The sequence below is a fragment of the Fukomys damarensis genome, unplaced genomic scaffold, assembly GCF_012274545.1.
Source record: "Fukomys damarensis isolate Sample0158 unplaced genomic scaffold, DMR_v1.0_HiC HiC_scaffold_35, whole genome shotgun sequence".
NCBI classification, from domain to species: Eukaryota; Metazoa; Chordata; class Mammalia; order Rodentia; family Bathyergidae; genus Fukomys; species Fukomys damarensis.
The window spans coordinates 18,700,520-18,719,944 of NW_022900947.1; the positions used below are offsets into that span (position 1 = coordinate 18,700,520).

General features: G+C 44.5%; 1 protein-coding gene across 2 annotated transcripts in view; it reads right to left on the reverse strand.

Annotated features, from left to right (window-relative positions):
- Positions 1-19,005, reverse strand: part of Sel1l3 (SEL1L family member 3) — an 89,119-nt gene extending 70,114 nt beyond the window's left edge. Inside the window, exons 1-5 of one of the 2 annotated variants that reach the window (XM_010608473.2) lie at positions 18,431-19,005; positions 6,621-6,747; positions 4,984-5,105; positions 4,315-4,430; positions 1,055-1,113 (exon numbers count right to left, since the gene is read on the reverse strand). In XM_010608473.2, coding sequence (XP_010606775.1) covers positions 1,055-1,113; positions 4,315-4,430; positions 4,984-5,105; positions 6,621-6,747; positions 18,431-18,932 — 926 coding nt within the window. In that variant the 5' untranslated portion in view covers positions 18,933-19,005. The remainder of the gene's footprint in view (positions 1-1,054; positions 1,114-4,314; positions 4,431-4,983; positions 5,106-6,620; positions 6,748-18,430) is intronic. The other variant, XM_010608472.2, reaches the window with a different exon arrangement.
- Positions 19,006-19,425: the final 420 nt, after the last annotated feature.

The following is a 19,425-nucleotide window of genomic DNA, read 5'->3' on the forward strand; positions in this document are numbered from 1 at the left end:
TAAGCAATACTTCCTCAGCCTTTCTCTACGATGCTAATCCTTTAATTCAGCCATGAAACCGAGAATTGTTCTAGGTGCCCAGAGCCTGCAATCAGTTTGCCTTAAATGTAGATAACAGGAATGGATTTAAAAAAGAGAAACAGAACGCCTCTCCCCTCCAGCCTCCACCCTCCCTGCTTCCATTTCCTTAATAATCAGTTTCCAAGAGAATTCGTGTTGTGTGAGGTGTGGTGCTGTGGGTCTGTCTGGAGAAACATCATTCTGCCTGCTGCAGGGAAATAACTGAAGACCAAAGTAATAAACCACGTCCTTAGTGCCTGGCTGTTTTGACACATTTTTTAAAAAATTACACATTACAAAACTGTTAATTTTTATCTCTGATCTTTACATTTATTCTTAAACATTCAGTGATACATATATTAACCAGCTATGCTGGGGCATCTCAAATTCCTAATGAAGGTTCCTTATTATGGTTCTGGCACCATAAAATCCACTATTACATGCGGATATAGGAGCAAATTAAAAAATTATAAAACACGGTTGTCAGTTTCCATAGCTCTTGTAGAGAATGGTTACATAAGGATGAAAAGTTACACCAATATCAATAGTTGCATACATTTCTAATCTAGATTACGAACATAAATATGAAGACTGTCTGCTTTTATGCTTTATACTAAGCCAAAGTTACCAACCATTCCCAATAAGCAACATTAATACTTTGATTTATCTTTTTCTGAATCCTTCACAGAAGAAAATTTTCAAAGAAAATGAATTATGAAGTGTTATGAAAGGAGGAATTTGTAATGAGATGTGAAGAGAGGACTAGTTTTCCTTGCTTAGTAACAAAAAAGGTTGTGGGGGATATCAGGAGAGTCTGTGCATGGTAAAAGAAAAAAGAAAAAGTACAAAGACCAACGACAGGGCAGAGAACCGTCCATGCTTGGAAAAGCTCATTGAGGAGGTATGGAACTACATTAAGGCTGTGCCCTAAAGAGTGATAATTCCTTAACCCTCATCCAGCCAAATTCTGCATGAAAAGAAAAACAGCACTTACCTGATGGTCTGATTATGGTGGCTATTCAAATCCTGTCCAATGCTGGTGGTTACTACTATCTGTGTTGGGAGAGATACAAGGATGAGTTCTAGTTATGTCTCAACCCTTCACACAATAAACATAGTTCGTGGTATAAATTATATACTCAGAAACTGTTTTGGATAGTCTTCACCTGATCAATCACTTCGTGAAGAAATGAATTTAATGCTTTACTAGCCATGTGCCTACTCTAAGACTTATAACTTTAGTGTATTAGCCACTGTCCTATCACTGGGACAAAATGCCCAATATCTGAAACTTAAAGGAGGAGAGATTTAATTTGGCTTATGGTTCAGGGGATCCTTGGGATTCAGCCTATGGTCAGCTGGCTCCAAAGCAGAACCATCATGGTGGAAAGGCCTGGGCAGAAGAAAACTGCTTGCCTGGAAGCAGAGAGAAAAGGAGGAGCCGGGGAGGTAGACAGACCTTCCAAATGTCCGGTTCCAGCCCAAGAAAGAGGTCATCACTGAACCCACTGATGAGTAAAGATAGCACCCCATCCAATCACCTACCAAAAGCCCCACCTCTGAACACATGAGACTTTTAGGGGACATTTAAGATCTACACCAATAACATTTACCTTCCCCAAATGACTGGATGTGGTTAAAAACATCTACAATGCAGTTTCTGCAAGTGGACTTCAGATGCTTCCAAATGCTAAGCCAAGGTTCATTTGACATGTTTATGTTTACAAGCTTGTTGCGCAAAAAAGACGAAGAAATGTTTACAATACCACAAAGCAGTTTTGAAAATTTACTCTGATTTCAAGACAGCCTGGGGGGAAAACAAGATGGTGCCGTGTGTTCTTCGTGCTCTGCTGCTCCCACCTCCCCTTCCCCGAGAATCATCAGTCATTTCCAAAGAGACAGTGCTTCTGTCATGAATGCTGTTCACTGCCTCACAAGGGCTCTTCTTGCATCTTGGAGTACAGCGCGAGCGCCTGGACTTGGGGGCCACTTTTATCCTTTCAACACTTCCACAGAAAGTGTTTAGCACACCTGGGCTAGGATCGGAAAGGCGAGGAAACAACATTTACAGTAGATAGACTAACTCATTGAAAACCAGGCCAGCTTCTCCATACAGCGTATGGGTTCAGAAAAGAAAATGACTCTATCCAGTTGTTTCTCAGATCCAGTCATTCACAGTCAAGCAACTTGTCCATTTGGTAAAAACAGACAGCACTGCAGGCCCACTAGAGGTGGATTTTGTATGGAAAATCATTAATAATGGTTAGGACCAATGAGTACAGAGGAGACTTAGAAGAGACAGAAAGATGATGGTCAAAGTCTATGTACACTAAAACATAGCCTTGCTTTCTCTTCATCTTTCTGGCCTTCCTATTTTTCTCCTACTCAATCCACCATGTACTCTGCCTTTAAATTAATCTCTTTAACTAAAGGATTTTCAGTTGTCTGTTCAAAAGTCTTCCATGACACCCATTGCATTCAAGTTGAAATCCAAATTCTTTGATATTCAATATTCTGCACACGCTAGCTCTAAAGAAATACTTTGCCTTTTGTGAGTTTTCCACAGACTGCAAATTTCTTCTACTCCATTTGCTATGGTTTGAATGTGAACCCCCACAAATTCCTGTGTTGGAAATTTAATACTTGAATGCATATGTTGGGGATATTTGGGGATGTGACCTTTGGGAGGTGATTAGGGCTAGGAGAGGTCATGACTTCGGGGTCCCTTGGATGGCACTGTGGCTTTATACAAGGAAGAGAGCCTCAAGCCAACAGAGTCTCCTGTTATGTGATGTGCTCACCATGAGATGACACATCAAGATGGCTCTCGTGAGATGTGGGTCTTTCCAGCCTGTAGAACCATAAGAAATAAACTTTTCATTAAAGATTACCCAATCTCAGGTAATCTATTGCAGCAACACAAAATGGACTAAGATATCAACCTAGTTCATCTGCTAACTCCCAACAACATGCTAAAATGTTCTCTCTTCCCTTCCCCATCTAAATTCTGCCCAAACATGAAAACTTTCTCCACGAAACCTTCCCTAAGCACCACCACATGAAATGTTGTCTCCCTTCTAGAAATCAATATGAATCATTTGGCAATTAAGCCTGCTTTATGACTTCTCTTCACGTGCTTAATGTGACTTCCATAAATAGTCCATAAGCAACTGGAGCCTGGTGCCTTCCATACAGCAGGTGCAAAATAAGATCTGTGAATATGCTCTGATGATCAGAGCCTGTCTCAGTGACACAGAGCAGTGAGCTGACCTCCTCCTCAGGAGAAAGCAGCAGCCAAGCTACAGAGCTGTCGTGAGCCTCACGTACATGGGAAGCGGGGACGTGGACCACAGTTATTACCTAACATTTCTAAGGAAACAAACAAACATAGGAAAGCTCCCAGCTAACATTTTACAGAGTCTCCTCAGTAAGGCAGCAAGAATTGACCTGATTTATTTTCTCTTCAAGAAAAGAAATGTGATCAACCTAAACATCAAGGGAAGACTGTGTATTATCTAATGCACAAGACAAACAAAACTCCTTTTCCAGTTTTGTCACAGGAAAGGCACAAATCAATATGAAAAGCTGATGGAAAAATAAAGTAAGCAAAAAAAAAAGGTAGTACATTCGCATTGTGTGTACAGAGAAATGGAATTGTCTTCAGTTATAACGACAGATTTGCCATAATCCATAAAATCTGTGTTATGAGAGTTTGAAACAGTTATGTGCAATGTTTTACTTACAAAGTAGATAAAGTCTCTTCATCCCACCAGAATTATCACTTATGTCTGCTGTTTATTATGAATGCATTTAATGCCAAACACAATTGTTTCAACTGCCAAGAGTCAAACCATTTCTTAGCTGAACTCGCCAATAAATTCCCTCTTAAAAAAAAAGTTGTAGATCTGATAATATGCCCTACAAACACAGCCAATGCTGTTTTAGCATTTATCTCTACAAAGCCCATCTCCCTGGGGCAAGAGGACTGAATTGCTCAGATAATTGTGCCCATAGAGCTGGCTATATTATTTACTCATTCACAATATACTCCAAAGGAAGCACTTTAGAAGTTAATTAAATGGGATGAGATTCTTATGATTTAAACTTCCATCTATAAAAGTTAGATTTAGCAAGTACAGAGTTGCAAAGAGTCTATCATTTACCATAAATTTGCTTGCAGATTTTGTTGCTCTCTGGCATCACACCTTTGCTTAACCTTAAGTGAAAAATGATTCACAGACCAAATGCAGATACCTGGCCTCCATTAAAAGAGACATCCAGCCGGAACCACTCCTTCAGAGGGATGGTGAACTTAGTTTTTACAGCAAGGTCTTCTCCTTGGACGAGATGCATTTGAATATGCAAATGGCCTGAAAGGAAAATTAAACCTCATGAAAATGATAAAAAAATACCCAAGAGTGAATGAAGTAGATGCACCTTTTCAGCAATTTCAACTACAAGACTGAATCACATAAAAAACAAAGCAAAAGAAAAAAATAGATTTATAAATTTATTTCTATGAAAATAAGATATTTGTTTTAAGGTTCTAGGGAAAAAAGTTTAATTGGAACTCACATCTGGATCCCTGTGGTTTAGATTTATCTTTCCAACTTTTTACAGTTGTCTTGATTCCACAACCTTTCTTTAACCTCTCTTTACTGCATCTGCCCAAACAAATCAACTTGTTTTTACAGAAAAAAATAAGTTCTTTCATCCCTACTCCTACTTTATTACGTATTTAAGTAAATGGCATGATTACAATGACCCTACAATTGCTACAGACTAGTTTGAGAATAAACCAATCTTAGTCTTGTTGGGCTGCCACATTGGTAAAATCTTTCCTATTCTAAACTGATGCATTTACCAATACACAGGACATAAGAAAATTACCATATCACTTTAAAGGTTCCGTTTTGTACTCACCTTCCTCAGTAAGAAATACAGAAGGTGTGCCGTACATCTCATTAGAATCAACGAAGTACAGAATCCCGCAGAGATTGGCCTTGCAATAGTGGAGTAAATAAAGCCACAATGAAACAGTAAACCTAAAGGAGTGAGGGAGAAAAAACTTCTGCAGTTTGATATCATCCAAGAACAGGTAATTATAGTTAACAATGACCAAGTAAATTGCTTTCTTTCCAATGAAGGGATGAATTTGCCTTAGTGTTCACCATGGGAGATCAGCTTGCAAAGCCTGATTCTTGAGACAAAGGATGTAGTTATAGTAACAGCAAAGATGAGAGGTAAGCTTCATTGTGCCAAAGTAACAGACATTCTACCTTGCACCAAAAACTGACTCGGTGCCTCTCCCAGGATCTCAAAAGGCTTATGAAAGCAGATGTAGAATAAAAATCTGGATTTTAATAAGAGGTGACTTGATAGGGAGCTATTCAAATGCCTATGATTAAAAGAAAAAAAACATAATTAGGGCTTTTTGAATAATTTTGCTTCTTTGAAAGATAAAAAGCCCTAAGAAAATTGTAATAATCTGCCAATGACATCACAATGTGATAAGTAGAACACTCATACAGTATTTTAATGCTCGTATCAGGTTGTTCAATAACACAGTCCTGGCTGACCAATATGAAACAGTTAATCTAATTATTCTATTCCTAGGCTAATGGCTATCTTAGTTGAAAAAAATTGTACAACTGTGTTTTTTGGAGTGAGGATAAAATAACAGTGGCCAGCTTCACTAAGACACATTTAGCCAAGCTACGTGATGCATCAATCACTTAGGAGCAGGACTCAAGGTCAGAGAAATCCATTGAGCTGTCTCCATTCACCCCTGTAGGCAACTCCCAGCTTGAGTTAAAGTGCTAGTGGCCCTGGGTTCTTGGGGGACATATGTGAACCAGCCCTTTAGAATATTCTGGGCTTTATAATCTAGCCTCAAAATCACTGGCAGGATACGCAAGCAGATGGTGTCACACAGGTCCCTCCTGACCACCCAGCCAAGCAAGCTCATGAAGATAAGTTATTACAAGGAAGCTTAGCATGAACACTGCTCGGTAAAGTGACTCAAGATCTCTCTACCACCAGGAGCATGGGAAGAATTAAATCACTCTGCTGAATCCTTCTGATTTGAGGTGAATGAGGAACCATGTGCAGCATCTTCAATCAAGCAGGAGGAAAAAAAATAGCTACAGGTGGATTTTGCTGAAATCAATGGAGGGGATCAGAAGTTGTGAGATTTCAAACAGCTCATCCAGTCTTCCAGGACAGAAGAAGCAAAGCCAAAGCTGCAGTCTGTGCTGGTTCTGGCTGGCAGCCCCTAAAACTTTGTAAGGCCTGGGGCTTCGGCACCTTGCTGCCTACCTGAGCCGTTCCCGGGACCAACATATAAAGACTGGGGTGGATGGAGGGTTCCCAGGTTCAAGAGTAATTCAAGCATACTTTGGATTTCAGTCCTTAACTTCAGTCTAAGCGGTGTAGATCTTAACCTCTGTGCAAAGCACCTTAGGAAGATGACCCCCATGACAGAGTGTTTCCAAGAGCCCACTCCAGCCCTCTGATAACACAAGTGCCACCCCCAAGCCCCTGGGTGTGCCCACCCTTACACTGGGTAATCCGTCCGCTGGCATCGAGTGGCCTCCAGCTCTCGGTTCTGAAACCTCAGGAGCTTCTTCACGATGCCTGTGTTTTCGCCACTGGAGGCATAGGGAAAGTCGAGGAAGCCAACCACATCTGCAAACAGCAAAACAGCCACTTTCCCGTTACCTCCAGGAAAGCACTCCTTCCCCAGCGCTTCCTGGCACCCTCTGCCCGGCTCCGATCAAACATTTAAACGCAACGGAACACCGAATGTACGCCCAGCACCACGCTGAGCACTTTCCTGAGACTTTCTCCACTCACTTTCAAAATGCGATAAAGGAGATCCTATCATCAGGCTCATTCTACAGGTGGAAAGCTCAAGGCTAAGTGTGGAAAGCTCACAAGTGGGAAAGCCAAACTTCAGGTTGAGAACCCAGGCTCCTAACCATTTTATGTACTGCCCTCTTAATATTAAGAAGAATATTTTGAAATTGTGCTGCAGAGATGGGTTAACACTTCTTTAGCATTCATGATAATTGGGACACTGCTGTAAACAATTTAAATGATTAGTTCATTTAAACCTCATTCCTTAATCCTCATTCTACAGAGGGGGAAATAGAGGCACAGTTGCCAAAATAGTAACCAACACAGCGTATGTGCCAGGCCACTTGTTAAGCATGACACAAGAGTAATTTCACAATAAGTGAATGCTTTTATTATGCTCAAGCAACAGATGAAAAATTGAGCCTTAAAGAAGGTTAAATAAGAAGGGGGTAGCCAGGTATAGTACACAGCTGTAAAGCTAGCACCGAGGAAGGCAGAGACAGGAGGATCACAAGTTCGAGTCCTCCCTAGGCAATTTAGCGAGGCCCTATCTCAAAAATATAAACAAAAAGTACAGGGATGTAGCTCGGTGGGCTTGATCCCTAGCATTGCCAAAAACAAAGAAAAAGGTGGAGCTGGGATCCTGTTCCAGCAATGTGGCTTCAGAAATCATGCTGTTAAAACTGCATGTTTGTTGTTTTTCTTTGTGTGCTATGGACTTTCCATGTAGACTCAACACATGACCCTACACAAAAATGACTAACTACACCCCTTAAAAGTGGGGAGGGGCCCCCTTTATTTCACAAACATGGGAGAATTCTTTTCTGTGGCTCCAGAAGATACAGAAATGTTGTATCAGCCATGGGGGAAAAACAAGGCATTTAGTGCAATGTGCCTGGAATGCTACTCTGTGTTTCCCTGACTTCTGCCAAGTCAAGGGACATGACAAGCATACCCAGACTGGACCGCAGCGAAGGAACACTGGGCATTGGGAAATCGTAGAGACCTGCCTTCTTGGCCACATGCTGACAATTATTCCTTAGAATTGCTGGCAATACAGTGAAACAAAGCAAGCTAAGGATGGTACTATTTCCAGAACCCAATGTATAAAACCCATCTCCATGCAGAAAAGAGCACTGTGGACAGGAGATGAGCTATGGTCCAGGTGGCCACCCCTGGACACTCGAGTACTTTCACGGAACGCTCGTCCAGCCTGTCTCTGCTGGGCCTCCGGAGCAGTGCTGTTGTATGGACCCTTGGCAGACCTCCCAAGGCTTACTACTGGACCCCAATGTGCTTCCCAATAAAGCATATTCTCCACTGCTGGTACCTGTTAGTAAGTTTTAATAAATCTACCTCTTTCAAGTTGCCTCTATTTCTTTTATTTCTAAACAACCTACTCTACAACCCTAACACAGCTGAGCTGCGAACAAGACAGATGTCCATAACAAATCTTAAAGGGAAAACTGAGTTATTTCAGTTCTTCGTGGAATACCTACTGCTTTCAATACACCAAAGTCTAATTTTCTGTTTTCCACATTTCCACAATGAGCAAAGAGAGCTCATTTACCCCAGGAGGAGAATATGGATACTTTTCTCTCAAAATGTTCCTTAGCTTAAACACCCATGATTAAATAGTGGAAACAGTCTATTTCCGGGGACTTCTTGGAGACAGAAGAGCTGGCGTTTGTGAGAGTAACTGAAGACCAATATTGGCACAAATTATGGGGGCATCATCCTGAGATGCTATGCATTCTGGATCTCGTTTCCCAAAAGGAAACAAAACATTCCACTAAGTAAAAAGCACCTTTGGCTTAGGAAAATTTGAAAATCCTAAGAGCACATTTTAGAATTTCAGGCCTGTGTGTGTGTGTGTATTTAATAGGATTAAATAAGCCAATTTTTTCCCAATATCCTTACCTGGAGGTGCATTTGGACACCCATAAGGGTAAGGTTATTGATTTCAACAGAAACACTTATGTCTCCTTTCCCCCATTCTTGTTTTTGTTTTGTTTCTGCAGTTGGAGCTCAATTTGGGCACAGTGGACTTGTCGGTCCACTTCAAGGATAAAGATGGGGAATTGAAAAGCAAATAATATTGCAAAGGTATCTTTGGAATCTGAGCAAAAACTTTACCAAAGTGGTTGCCATCAGCTCAGCCCTGGTTTGGCTTCCACTGTGTGGAGCGGAGCAGAAGAGACCAGATGGCCTGGTTATACCTCAGGAAGACTTCTGTGGGCGACTGCTGTTATCTAGGGCATGGCAGAAACACTGATAGAAGCAAATGGGCATTGATTCTGACCAGCCTCGTGCTAGTACAGAGACTTTGGGAAGGAAGCTTCCAGAGCAGAAGGAATTAGAAATGATGTTGGTGAGCACCTTCCTGATCGAGGATCCAAGCAAAGCAGGTTAAATGAGGGAACCCGCAGCAAAAGATTGCAGAGGAGAAAATCTTAGACGCAAACATCTAAAATAATTTACATAAACCCATATTTTTGCATCCTCCAAACTAATGGTTGTTTTCTTATAAAATCCATAGCTTTCATAGTACTGCAGTTTAGAGTTCCATTATAGTTTCCCCCTGGTATAATGCCTTTCCATTAGAATTAGAAGTAATTAACAAGAATGAAATTATGGGACAGGAAGGACTGCAAAATTCATCTAGAAAACAGACAGACTTATCGTCTAGTAACTGACTACAGCTGCTGGGAGGCCTACACAGATACTGTTCTACTTCTGAACCCGATCAATGTCAATGGCAAAAATTAAGCATCAAAAGGGCATTCATGTGCTCTTAGATATGCTAAGAACACATATTTGCCAGCAATTGGGTATTGTCATCTAAACACAAAGTTTACTTTATAATATATTGTTGAACAGCTCATATAATCTATTAAACACTGAAGGTGAAACACAGAATGGTCATATGGGGGTATGCTTTTGCACCATCAGGAGGTATAAAACCCTAAGTCAAACCATCATGAGTCAGGGACCATCTGTAATGAATTAGTCATGTCTGTCACAGCGGTGCAATGGGGAAAGATCATACCAGTGCCATCCACCATTACAGAATTTATAGGTAGGAAAACTTAGTTCCAAAAAGATTTAACGGCTCGCCCAATTTCCTCTGTATGTTCATGAGAGTAGACAACTTACTTCATTCTCTGTCCCATTCCCAGAGCCTAGAATAGTGCCCAGCACTTGAGAGGGGCTCCATAAATATTTGTTGAATGAATGAATGAATAAATGTAACTGTGGCCAAGTCAGGATTCAAACCTGTTTCCTTTTATCCCAACACTTTCTGCAAGTCTATAATGTGCACCACACTGCTAAACTAGATAATGGCCGCTCCTTTCAGATCCTTCCCTCAAATCCATTTCATTGGCTTTTCTTGAATGAAGTTGGAAAGCAAGGTATCATTAAGTCATAATTAAAAAAAGTCACCAAAGCAATGCTTGTTTGAAACTCTCACCCCTTCAGTTTATTTCCTCAAATTTTAAGACAAGAAGAGGCATTGGATATTAAACTGTGCAAATGCCTTTATTTGGAAGCAATAAAATATTCGTGTCTGGTAAAAGCTAAGTAGCTGAGAAGAGGCTCAGCTATGACTCAAACCTGGTTTCCCCAGGGTCTGATGGCCGTTTGATTTGATGGCTGTCCAGAAGGTAGAGAGTGAGGCTACAGGCTAAGATCCAGTTACTACAAAACACAATTCCTTACAATAAATATATCATCTACCTATCTATCATGTCTCTAGTTAGAGCCCACTGGTTTTGTTACTCCAGAGAAGCCTGACCAACGTGCTCCCCAGCTCACCACACTGATTCCCTCTTATACGCTCTTTTCAATTTTGGTTAAACAGTAAAACCGTGATACCACAGCCCCGATTCCAGATAGCCTAGTTCAGTGAGTCTTCACTGTGGCCTCAGCATCCAGATTCTAAAAGCTTCCCAGAGGGTTCTACTGTACAATCACAGCTGGGAAACACTGTCTCACGGTCCCTTGGTGGAAAGAACCTGCTAATAACTGTGCTAACCTATGTTAACCTGTGTGCTAACCCATAGCTCATGCCCAGTGGTACGCCTACATGGGGCAACTGGTTGCTAAAATGCTGAGCATTCCTGTATTGGTCACATAAGCAACCCGGCCTTGAACTTTCGAGGGCCCTTACTAGGAACTCCCACCCGGGGCCCTCCTGAAGGCCATAGCCTGGATCAGTTGTGGCCTCCAGGGCCACCCTGATTAGCGTGATCAGACTAGCCCCTGATTAAGAAGCCAGGGACCGGCCCTTACTGCTTAAGTATTCTGAATCTCATCCCTCTGATGCTAGTGTTGAGGGGATCACACAGCCCATTCTCTGGATCCAGAGCCCTGACAAAGACCCCTTGCTCTGGGGAAGGGCTCCTCTTCCTCCTCGTATCACAAAGCCTTACCGGGGGTGCACTTCCAACACCCTCAAGAGCGCCACTGAGACTCTCAGCCTGCATGAGAGAAGCTATGTGGTCTTCATGCAAAGAACTGCTATAACTGAGGCCTGTGAGTGAAAGAAACCAAGGGGAAAAGCAAGACCAATTTTTAGCCTTAGGAGTGAAGCTGGAACACTGGTAACTCCACAAAGCTTCCCAAGTGTAAGGCATTAAAAAGGCAGTGGTGGTCAAGTGTTTTAGTTTCTTTAAAGCAAAAGCCGAAGAATAAAAATTCTATTTTCTAACAAAAACCATTAAGTCCCCCCCCCAAAAAAAATACTGGGAGGTTTATGATTACTCTGTAAGCTTGTAGAATGTTCACAACTAGGAGTCTTAAAAATAAAAGAAATTTCACTCCTAGTAATGTATTCTCCAAATGTATTTTTATGTGTGCAGAGAGACCCCTGTACAAAGGTGTTCGGTGAAGCCTTTTTGTTAGAAGGGAAAGACTAGAAATGACCTATGTGGCCACTGCCAGAAGATAAGTTAAATAAATTATGGACAGTTGAGCTATGGAATGTCATGGATCTGTTGAAAAGAATAAGGTCATGTGGTATGTACTGATATAGGAAAATCTCTACTGCATTGCTAATGAGTACAAGGCAGTGTCTAGTATCCTCTCAATTGCGCATGAAGATGAGAGGCTCAACTCGAGGCTTCTGTGCGCAGGAAGTATTTCTGGAAGAAGACATAAGAAGCTGCTGTACCGAGTTTGCTTCTGGGAAAAGGACCAGAAGACTGGGGTGGGTGGAACTTCATTCTTACCTCTAAAGCTTTTTACACTATTTGAATTTTTCACTGTGTAAGTGTACTTCTTTTGCAGCAAAGAAAGAAGAGAAGAAAAGCTCTGAACATCTCCACGCAGGGGAGGAGAAGGAAGCAGCTTCCCCTCAGGCCTCTGAGGCTGCTCAGTGCAGCCCAATCCTCTTCAAAGAGACCAAGTCCAGTGGGTGCAGGAAACAGGGTGATTCACATCGATAAAAATTCAACTTTAAAAAAAAAGGATCTCTTCTAATTTAGAACCTGGGTTAGGACTCTATTAGCATATTTCAGAGAGGCAGCTGAGCAAAGTTGAAGTGATCCAGAAGCCTGGACTCCTAGTTAAACAAACTCCTGAGGGTCAGTTTCCCCCTTTGTTAAGGAGAGGATGAGGATAATGCTGTTTTTCCCACGGGACTATTATGAGGATTAAATGACACAATGTACATGGAAAAAGTGTTTTGAAAATTGTAAAGGGTAATGCAGATGCTAGGCACTAATTAGTGTTATTACTGAAAAATTCAGACTGCCGTGATTAACTGGGGGAAAAGGAACTAGGTCTATGGGTTCTTTAAAGTGCCAAATATACAGATTCTAATTAAGAAAAGTATCATCATGTCACTGGTTTGAACAGCTTTACTGCAAAATCATTTTTTTTTTTTTTCCACAAAGACAAGTCAGATCTGGCTTCAGCATGTGACTTAACTTTCCATCGTTTTGTTGTTGTGGAATTTTGTTATAAGAAATCATACTTTGACTCTATGGGATCTGAGGATAAGAAGAAATTTGGGGGGAAAAGAAGAGAGTGGCAAAGAAAGAAATGGCCACACTCTCCAAGGGTTTCTTATCTAACAGAGAAAACCAGAGAAATGGCTATAAAGATAGACACCAGGCAGAAGGACCTTGGCCCTGGATGGCCTGTGCCCTGAGAGTCCACCTCCAAATACAACACACAGCAAATGTACCGCTGGCCCACACCCCTTGCCCTGGCAGATACTAATAATCAAATGACTACACTCCTTCTCAGGATGCAGGCCCGTACTCAGATCCCCTCTGCACTCTGCACTGAGTACAGCCTCTCCCGCCCCCACAGGCACACAAGCGAAGACCTAACTGCCATCCCACACCTTGGTGGGCTGTGGGTTCCTGCTGTGTCCTGGGGCTGAGGTTTCCCTCCTGCCTGGATGCCTTCCCCTCCATTCCTGTTCTGATATGAACACTGCCAGCTCTTCAAGTCTCTGTCACCTCCTGTATGAAAAAGCCCGGAGAGGCATCCAACTAACACATAGAGATGGCTCCGCAACCCTTTTCAGTGAGGAGTGAGTGACTTAAAATAAGTAAATAAATAGCTTCACAACCTCATTGAACAGAAGAACTAAATGTGTACATGAGGAGTTTGGGAAGTAAATTATCCAGGTTTAACTACCAGCTTCGTCATTTACAGCTATGTGACCTTAGACAAGTTATTCTACCTCTCTGGGCTAGCTATCTCCTCTGTAAATATGACAGGAGAACATGGGAAGTCCAGGAAAAGCAGTTCACATGCTGCAGACACATGGCCAGTACTCAGTGGGCACCGTGCCCACCTCCCACATAACCACCCTACAGAGAGGGACTGGGGGTCTTCACCCTCGAGCCTCCAGCCCTACAGTTAAGAAACCAGTCTGTAGTAGGTGCGCAATCCTTGTTTCACGAGAGCAAACACAAAACACACCATCAGAGAGGTAGCAACAGGGAGGGACTAGAAGTGGAGAGTTAATTTGTGGAGATAAAATTCAGTAAGTGCATATTCAAATTTTCATATAGGTTTCCAAGGCAGAGGTGGGGGAAGGTAAAAATGGGGCTGGCTATTGAAATATGGGTGTGATTCTGCCAGGAAGTCACAGAAGGTGGCAGCAGAGCAGGTTTGGTCCGTGGGCTTGGGGTCACTCAGGGGAATGTGGGACATAAAAGAGCTGTCCCAGTAGGTGCCAGCAGCAGGCACCCGGACTCATCCCTGAAGGCGACGCTAAGCTCACACAGGGTTACAAAGGAGAAGCAGCAAGCAGAGCCTGCAGTCCGCTCGCTGGGTGCTCAGTGGGTCCCAGCCTGGAAGCTGTCTGGTGGGCGCAGGAGACCCAGGCTCCACAGTCACCGCCTCACACTTGCCAATGTGGCCGCACAGCTGCGAGGGTGTCAGCACACCGTCACTGTGTGAGACTCACAGGGAAGCACAAGGAAACTGTCCTTCATCCTGGGCTGAGAGCATCGCCCCCTCGGTGGACGGTCACCCACCGAACGTGGGCACCTGCTGTATTCAGGCACCCTGCTAGGAGCCAGAAGAGAGCAGATAAAGGAAGAGAGCAGATAAAGGACCCTGGCCCTGCAGAGCTTGTGTTCTAGTGTGGGAGACCATCAACAGGCACATCGGCAATCTAGTCCATTTAGGCACAATGATGTCCAGGATGGTAAAGCTCTGAAGGAAACTGAAAGCGAAGAGTGACGGGGCTGGAATGGCTGGGGACAAGGTCGCTGCCTTAGATGAGGCCACCAGGGAAGCCGGCATTTGAGCCCTGGTCTGAAAGAGAGAGGGAGAAAGTAAGTCCGGCAGGATCTGGGAGGAGCACTTCCGGGGGAATAGACCCGTCTGTCAGCGGAGAAGCAAGCAGGACTCTGGCTGGAATGGGTACCGGGGTCAGGGACAGAGCCCCCGTGCTGAGGTGAGGGTGTGAGCGGGTGATAAGCACAAGGGGAGGAGGGGTTTGGAGCAGGGAGTGATGCAATCAGCTTGTGCTCTCTTCTGGGGGGCTGGGAGGCCAGAGCTGGGCACCTCTGGCAGTAGCCTGAGTACAGGAGGCTGGGGCTTGCACAGGACGACAGTCATAGGGACTGAGCACATGACACCTTTGTCCTGAAGCCAGGGCCTCGTTAGTACTCAGCATGGGGTGCAACTGGAGAAGTCCCTGGGGTCCCAGTTTGGGGTCTGAGTCACCAGCCTATGTGGCTGATTTCTTTCTTTCATAAAGTTTGTGCACAAGTCAGGCACACGGTGACTGTGTGGGACAACAGATAACATCAGTGCTCTCTCCCAGGGAAACAGACAGCAATACTCGGAGCCGAAGGCATTGCCTGGCTACCCACCTTGGGCCCACAAGGGCAGGATGCAGCAGCAGGACAGGTGCACGGTGGCACACGGCTGAGCCATGACATACACGTCCTGCAGGGATGCCGATTGCAGATCCTGTGTTTACTCAGCTGGTCTGGGCAAGAGTCTGTAGGTTCCCCACCCAAAATCAGACCAGTGGCCTGGTCAAAGCCTGGCAAATGAGATATGCCTGGGTCCTAGGCCAAGGCAGTGGCAGAGGGCAACCTGTCCTTCTCCTGCAACATCTGAGCATGAAACCGATCTCTCTTCATAAATGAAAGCCAGTCAGGGTGACTTCAGTTCACAGGCAGGGCCATCGCAGGACACCAGGTGCCTGACACAGAAAACAGCCCCAGCCCCGCCTCTGTGGTGGATACAGACTGTGACAGGAGGGAACATGACAGGTGCCCCAAGGCTCAGGTCTGCGTCTCTGTAATGCTGTTTGATGTTTGACTCAACTCATTTATCAGCAGCTGAATGAAGGCCTTGCTAGGCACAGGCCACAGGCCGGCCGCTCCCACTCCATGGCACACACCCACAGCAAAGGCTTCCATGGGGGACACTTTCCACCGGCAGCTACCCCTGCGCCTATGACTTGTCCTCCAGAGATAGGAGAGGAAATGCTCCATATTTTGGTAAACAAATCATAGCAACCGGAACAGAGCTGGCTTTATGAGTGCATGGAGTACCCCTCCATTTAGGTGATGTTAATTCTTAGGAAAGGTTTCCCTCTGCTTTATGATTGATTTGATTAGACTGGTTCTTGTGCCAAACATAATGCTCTGAGCAGGTGGGGAGAGAAACCTCCCGGTGCCTTTCCCAAGCCTCCTGCATATGGGAAGGAACAACAGAGGAAAGAAAAGACCTTCCCCACGGTAAGGGCCTGCTAGGTTCCCTAAGAGCTGAGCTGGTAAATGATTTCATTTGGAAACTTGCAGCTTTCAAATTCAGCCATTATTCAGTACCAAATATATGATTTACCAAACACGAAAGAGAATCATTAGGCCCTGCCAAAGTCAGAGGCAAAGGCAAGCCGTGGCTGTGTGCACCCTGTACCTCCTTCAGCTCAGCAAATTAGGCATCCCCGTGGAAGGCATCCTGGAGATGCTAGCCCGGGCTCTTGCCTAGAAGAGGGCTGCACACTGACCTCAAAAAGGTATCCAGCTTGACATATTCAGACATTAGTTACCCACCCACTCCACCCAAAGGCGCCCGCCTCCTTCTCCTAGATGGTCCTGCATTGGGAGCACCACACACAATGTCAGTAATTCTAGCATTTTGCAGGCTGAGGCAGGAAGATTGAAAGTTCAAGGTCTCAGCTTGGGCAATTCATTGACTTAGTGACACCCTGTCTCGAAATTTAAAAACGGGGCCAGGGATGTAGCTCAGTGGCTCTGAGTTTGCCTGGCAAGAGCAAGGTCCTGAGTTTGATCCCCAGTACCTTATAAATAAAACAAAAAATGACTGGGAATGAGGCCCAGTACAAAGGCCCTGGGTTCAATACCCAGCACTGCCAAAACAAAACAAAAAAGAAAAGCAAAAACCTGGTGAAATATGAATTCAGTCTATAGTTAGTGGTATTAGATCAACGACAGTTCCCTGATTTTGCTGTTTTATAGTTATATAAGGTGCCAGTGAGAGAATACGGGTGACGATATAAAGGACTCCCTCTACCATTTTTGCAACTTCCTTTGTCATTATTTCAAATTGTTTTTTAAATGTCAAACATGCCGTTGTGACGGCACGCAGAGTAGACCTAAGGAAACGGGTGGCTTAGCTTTCGTTACACGCAGCCACTTTGCATAGACATCATTTCCCCACAAATCATGTCCAGAGGTGACAGGAAGCTAATCACTAGCAGAAGAGCACCGATCGTGTGGCGCTGAGTCACCGTGTCCCTGGCAGGGCCTGTTGAAGTCCTGGGCAAGGCTCTGCTATGCCTGGCCATGGAGTCCAGCCACAGTCTCGACGGATCAAAGTCCCATCCCGGGGACAGGGCGCAAGGGTCAGGGTGCATCAGAGTGGGCTTCAAATACTTACTCCAGGGCCAGCCTTGAGCCCCAGGCCCCAAGCTGGAGTGTTATCACAGGTGATCCTGGGGCTGCTCTTTGGGAAAAGACAGCAGACATTGCGGGGAGGTCCTGCCTGGCTTGAGACCCCAATAGAGAAGCACAGCTGGCAGGAGCTCAGCGTCTGCAGAGCCAGGTGCCCCTCCTGCCCTTGGAGCATCACACCCCCACCTAAGTGCACCAGAGAGGGCCCCGGGGCCTCCTGTAGGGTCCTGCAGGTGCTGTCACCATGGGGCATTTAGGTGAGATGTGGAATGTGGACTCTAGCATCATCACAGCTGCTTTTTACAGAATGCTGATGATAAGTTAAGCAAGTCTGGCTCATTTAATCCTCCCACTTGGCTCTGAGGGAATTACTTGTTACCCCATTTCACAGATAAGAAAGTGGAGATGCAGAGAGTGCATACACACAGACAGAAAGCGGCAGAGCAGGGGTGGAAGCTAGGCGGTAGTTAGCACACAAACTTCCTGCCTGACACAAAGGTTCCTCCAGGGTCTCAACCCCTCTGGGGTAAAACATGCTGCTTCAAAACAGAAGCTTCAAGCTGGGTGTGGCGGTGCGTGCCTGTAATCCCAGCACTCTGGGAGGGAGAGGCAAAGGAGTCCCAAGTTTGAGCCCAGCCTCAGCAATTCAGCAACTTAGTGAGAGCCCAACTCAAAATCCAAAATTAAACAAGGAGTAGGGATGTGGCCCAGTGCGCAGGTCCCAGGCTCAATCCCCACTACTACAACAGTAACAAAAGAAATTCAGGGGTTGTGGGGGGAAGCGGGCACGGCACGAAGATCTTTCCAGGCTTTAGTTCTATGGTGTTAATGTTTCTTCCAACTGAAAGCACACCTAAACCTTTCAAAGGCTCCCATCCACAGAACCTTAATCCCTCCTTCACTTTCATCTTCCCTTCTGTTCTCCCTTGACGTTTCTCCTGTCTTCCTCTTTTTCCGCTTTTGTCCCCAAAGGCCAAAATTACAGACTCCAGATGCCTTGTGTTCCTTGTCCCCCTGCTGCTAACCAAGCATCATCTCCTGCCTCCCCGTGACGACACGGGCTAGCTGAAGAAAAGAGGACATGGTTGTTACCACGGCAAGCGACCTACCGTTCTCCAGAGGACATTGTGGAATCTTGTTTGCCCAAAGCTTCCAAATATAGCCCGTGTTCCAACCAAGGCACACCTGATGGTCTTTGAAAGGGCGCTCGAAAGGCGGGACCGTCTTCAGCAGGGTGTAGTTCTTTGCCACAGTGTGTGGCAAGTTTTCCTCCCATTTCATATTCAAGTCTGTGCCCCTGTAACTGTGAATAATCCAGGCTCGTAGTACCACAGCGGATACGGAGATGGAGTGTCTGATGAAATAGTCATCTCTGTAAACCATAATGCTTGGAAATTTCACGTGTACTATTTGGGTCCTGCTGGTGTGAAGATGCCTCTCGTTTTTCCACCTCTTTTTGTACACAGGGATGCTACTTCTGAACTCAGATGAAACAACCGCTTCCAGATTGACAACACAAGGCTGGGAACATAAATACTCAACCGAGACTTCGGATACGTTGCGTACATTTCCTTCAAAGACAGTAAAATAAATAAAGTCTTTGTAAGTCATGCTTTGCTCCGATCTGGGTATCACCGACGTCGTCAGGGAAGTCTGTCTACCCCAAGATGGTACAAAATTCTGCAAATGACAAAAAAATGTAAGAAATACTGAAAGTTTAAAAAACACATCATATTAACAAAAGAAGGTCTCAGTGTTTTCCTGGGAGAAAACACCAATCTATATAAAGGAACAAATGTGAAAGAGAATCAATGTCGGAAGCTCTACTGGATGACTGGAGAAAAACCAACACACACACACACACACACACACACACACACACACACACGAACGCGCGCGCAAGAAGATTAGGCCACATTAAACTCCCTCTCCAGGCTCAGTAGCATCTGCTGATAAAATGCGACTTTCAAAGCGATGTGGCACTAATTCCAGAGCTGGCTTCCAAAGAGAGAAGGCAGTCCACAACAAATCCAGACGCAACTGAGCTTGCCTTGGAATGAAAAGGAGAGAACCCAGCTTCAGACATTTTCAAACTATCCTCTTG